The following is a 4,516-nucleotide window of genomic DNA, read 5'->3' as shown; positions in this document are numbered from 1 at the left end:
CCAAGGTTCAGGTTCGACAGAGTCTTAACTGAAGATGTCCTACAGTCATTCTGTGCAGACTGAACCAAATCAGCAGACTGAACCATCAGCAGAGCCTGAACATCAGCAGACCTGAACCAGCAGCAAGACTGAAACCAGAGCAGACTGAACCATCCAGCAGATGAACAGCAGCAGACTGCAACCAGCAACTGAACCAGCAGCCAGACCCTGAACCCAGCAGCAGACCTGAACCATCAGCAAGACTGAACCAGCCAGCAGACTGAACCATCAGCAGAGCTGAAACCAATCAGCAGACTGAAACCAGCCAAGACTGAACCCAGCAGCAGAACTGAACATCAGACTGAACCGATCAGCAGACTGAACCATCCAGTGTGAACCATCAGCAGACTGAACCATCCAGCAGACTGAACCAGCAAGACTGAACCATCAAGACTGAAACCATCAGCAGACCCTGAACCATCAGCAGACTGAACCATCAGCAGGACTGAACCATCAGCAAGAACTGAACCATCAGTGTGAACCAGTAGCAGACTGAACCATCAGCAGACGACAGCAGCAGACTGAACCAGCAGCAGAACTGAACCATCAGCCAGACTGAACCATCAGACTGAAACAGCAGCAGACTGAACCATCAGACTGACCATCCAGCAGACTGAACCATCAGTGTGAACCATCAGCAAGACTGAACCATCAGCAGACCTGAACCAGCCAGACTGGAAACCATCAGACTGAACCATCGGCAGACTGAACCATCAGCAGACTGAACCATGCAGCAGACTGAACCATCAGACTGAACCATCAGACTGAACCATCAGACTGAACCCATCAAGCAGACTGAAACCAGCAAGCAGACTGAACCAAGCGACTGAACCAAGCAGCAGACTGAACGCAGCAGCAGACTGAACCATCCAAGCAAGACTGAACCATCAGCAGACTGAACCACAGCAGACTGGAAACAGCAGACTGAACAGCAGCAGACTGAACCATCCCAGACTGAACCATCAGCAGACTGAACCAATCAGTGTGAACCATCAGCAGACTGAACCATCCAGCAGACTGAACCAGCAGACTGAACCAGCAGAACTGAACCATCAGACTGAACATCAGCAGACTGAAACCATCCAAGCAGACTGAACCATCAGCAGACTGAACCATCCAGGTGTGAACCAGAAGCAGACTGAACCATCAGCAGACTGAACCAGCAGCAAGACTGAACCATCAGCAGACTTGAACCATCAGCAGACTGAAACCATCCAGACTGAACCAGCAGCGCAGACTGAACCATCAGACTGAACCATCAGCAGACTGAACCATCAATGTGAACCATCAGCAGACTGAACCATCAGCAGACCCTGAACCATCAGACTGAACATCAAGCAGACTGAAACCATCAGCAGACTGAACCATCAGCAGACTGAACATCAGCAGACTGAAAACCATCCAGACTGAAACATCAGACTGAACCACGCAGCAGACTGAACCAGCAGCAGAACTGAACCAGCAAGCAAGACCTGAACCAGCAGCAGACTGAAACCATCAGACTGAACCATCAGACTGAAACATCAGTGTGAACCCAGCCAGCAGACTGACCATCCAGCCCAGACTGAACCAGCAGACTGACCATCAGACTGAACCCATCAGCAGACTGACCAGAGAGACTGAACCAGCAGCAGACTGAACCATCAGACTGAACCAAATCAGCAGACTGAACATCAGAGACTGAACCTCCAGATGAACATCAGCAGACTGAACCATCAGTGTGAACCATCAGCAGACTGAACCATCAGCAGACTGAAACCCATCAGACTGAACCATTCAAGATGAACCATCAGACTGAACCATCAGCAGACTGAAACCATCAGCAGACTGAACCAGCAGCAGACTGAACATCAGTGTGAACCAGTAGCAGACTGACCAGCAGCAGACTGCGAACCAGCAGCAGCTGAACCAGCCAGCAGACTGAACCATCAGCAGACTGAACATCAGACTGAACCAGCAGCAGACTGAACCATCAGATGAACCATCAGCAGAATGAACCAGCAGCAACTGAACCATCAGCCAGACTGACCAGCAGACTGAACCATCAGACTGAAACCATCAGCAGAACCTGAACCATCCAGCAGACTGAACATCAGACTGAACCATCCAAGCAGACTCGGAACCACCAGCAAGACTGAACCCATCAGCAGACTGAACCAGCAGACTGAACCATCCAGACTGAACGCATCCAGCAGACTTGAACCATCAGCCAGACTGAACCATCAGACTGACACGCCTTTTCAATGCAGGCCCCCGTTAGTAAAAATCAGACTTTTAAGCCCTCGCTGAGAGATGGAGCATTCACCCTATGGTCTAATCATGGCATAATGATTATTAATCATTTATATATTGAGGGCGTCTTTGCCTCCTTTCCCCAGATTATGGCTAAATATAAGATTCCAAGAGTCACTTTTTCAGATATTTACAAATCCGTAGCTTTGTAAAGAATATTAAAAAAAAGCTCCCATTTTCCCTCCCAACCAGCAACCCCAGCTATTGATATGTTGCTTTTCCACCCCCAATATCAAAAGGTGCCATCTCACAAGGCTATGATAAAATCCTTTCTCTCAGGAGTAGCCATCTTTCAGCTATCAAAGCACAATGGGAAGAGGACATAGGTGAAGAACTTAACCAGGACCTCTGGGAGCATATTCTTCTTAGATCCAGTGTTAGTTAATACACTTACTGCACAAAACTCAGACTTTTTAAAATATATCCTAATATATACATTGATCCTGTTTGTGACAGGTGTAAACTAGCTCAAGGCTCTCTTATCGATATGTTTTGGTTGTGCCCGTTGGGACACTATCAGGGGTTCTCTGTGTGACCTTGGACCCAAATGTACTGATAGCCCTCTTTGGAGTCATGCCAACCACAGTGACCCTGCACAGGATCAAAGCAGATTTTGTAGCCTTCCTAATGTTACTGGTCCTTCTCCTCCCTCATATGAGTCCTGGATCAGAGATGCTCTCCATTTTAGTAGGCTAGAAAAAATGAAGCACACACTACGTGGATCCTCAGCTAAATTCTTTAAAATCTGGCAGCCTTTTTTTAACCACATAGAAACATTACAGTTCCACAGTGTACCTCAGTGAAGCTGACTGCCCTTCTTCTAACTTTCTAACATTGAACTCGACACCAAACGCTGATTCCACTTCTTATTTCTTATTTTTATTGTTATTGTGCAGCTTTGACTTCCTGGTTGACTGGACTGTGGCACTAATGTATTCATCCCTGTTATATAATAAGTGATGAAGACTATGTTCGTTGTATGTATCTGTTTTATACAATCATATTTTTGTGTAAGTGCAGTGAATATATTTAGGTTTGTGTGTGTGGATGTATGCGTATATATGCAGCCATCGTCTTACTTTTATAAATGCTTCTTGTCCCTTTTTCTTCTTCTTCTTGTCCTATACATCAATCACAAATGCACTGCAACAAAAACATCAATAAAATATCCATATTGTGCATTACGCTCTGTATGTATCCCCTGCTGTCAGACAGCGGCTCTATTTATAATAATACTAATAGAAACATTATTATTAATATTAATATGACTGACGGGTCGAGGTCTCTCCTGCCTTTCAGGTCAGTCAGGTGATGTCACAGTGACGCCAGCAAACAGGAAGTGCTCGGCCGTTACAGGAAGTGCCCGGAAGATCAAAGACAACGCGGCCGACTGGCACAACCTGATGATGAGGTGGGACAAACTCACCGAGGAAGGGTTCAACGTGGCGGGAAACATCGTCAACATCAAACTGACAAGGTGAGTTGGGACTTCCTGTCTGGGACTTACGTCTCTTCAGTGTGTGACATCACTTCCTGTTCACGCTGACCTGTTGGATTTATACGTTCTGATCTCTCTTCTGCTTCAGCTCTCAGAGCGATCAGCTGCTGCTGGTGGACGAGTCTTCATCATCTTCATCAGCGGGGCTGCAGCAGGGCGGCGGCGGCGGCGGCGGCGCTGAGCTGCAGGACGAATGCTGCAAACTGCAGGACGTCATCGATAAAATGGTCAGTGACCCACAGTGAAAGAACTCTCTGAAGTTCTGTAAGTGAATGTGTGGATCAATATTGTTGTTGTTGTTGTTATTATTATTAATATACAGCCAAATGATCTGAAACACATCAACAGACTGTGTACAACCTTCAGTCTGACACAGTCTGTAAACTGCTCAATATGGCTGATAACAGCAGATCAGCTGAACATTAACAGGACGAACAGTACGCAGCTATGGTAACAGTGTGTCGTCATGGTAACAGTGAGGTTGTAGTGAAACTGGAACGTCGTCGGTTTGTTTCTGATGTTTTCAGGTTGCCGTGGTGACAAAGATGGAGCGTCTGATGACATCACAGCGAGGAATTCAGGACCTAGAGGAGTTTCAGTTCGGACCTGAGGGCAGAAAGTTCCCTCTGTTTCTCACCTGGAACACCAAACACTTCGGTGAGTTCACCTGTTCACCTGAGCGCTGTC

General features: G+C 46.9%; 1 protein-coding gene across 1 annotated transcript in view; it reads left to right on the top strand.

The window, feature by feature from the left end:
* Positions 1 to 3,611: 3,611 nt before the first annotated feature.
* Positions 3,612 to 4,516, top strand: part of cinp (cyclin-dependent kinase 2 interacting protein) — a 1,420-nt gene continuing 515 nt past the window's right edge. Inside the window, exons 1-3 of the mRNA XM_035673598.1 lie at positions 3,612 to 3,808; positions 3,918 to 4,056; positions 4,357 to 4,513. Coding sequence (XP_035529491.1) covers positions 3,735 to 3,808; positions 3,918 to 4,056; positions 4,357 to 4,513 — 370 coding nt within the window. The 5' untranslated portion in view covers positions 3,612 to 3,734. The remainder of the gene's footprint in view (positions 3,809 to 3,917; positions 4,057 to 4,356; positions 4,514 to 4,516) is intronic.

This window comes from Morone saxatilis, unplaced genomic scaffold (genome assembly GCF_004916995.1).
Source record: "Morone saxatilis isolate NCDOM2014 unplaced genomic scaffold, NCSU_SB_2.0 Contig3, whole genome shotgun sequence".
Taxonomy (NCBI): Eukaryota; Metazoa; Chordata; class Actinopteri; family Moronidae; genus Morone; species Morone saxatilis.
Note: the sequence above shows the minus strand (reverse complement) of the source record. Positions and strands in the feature narration are given on the sequence as shown.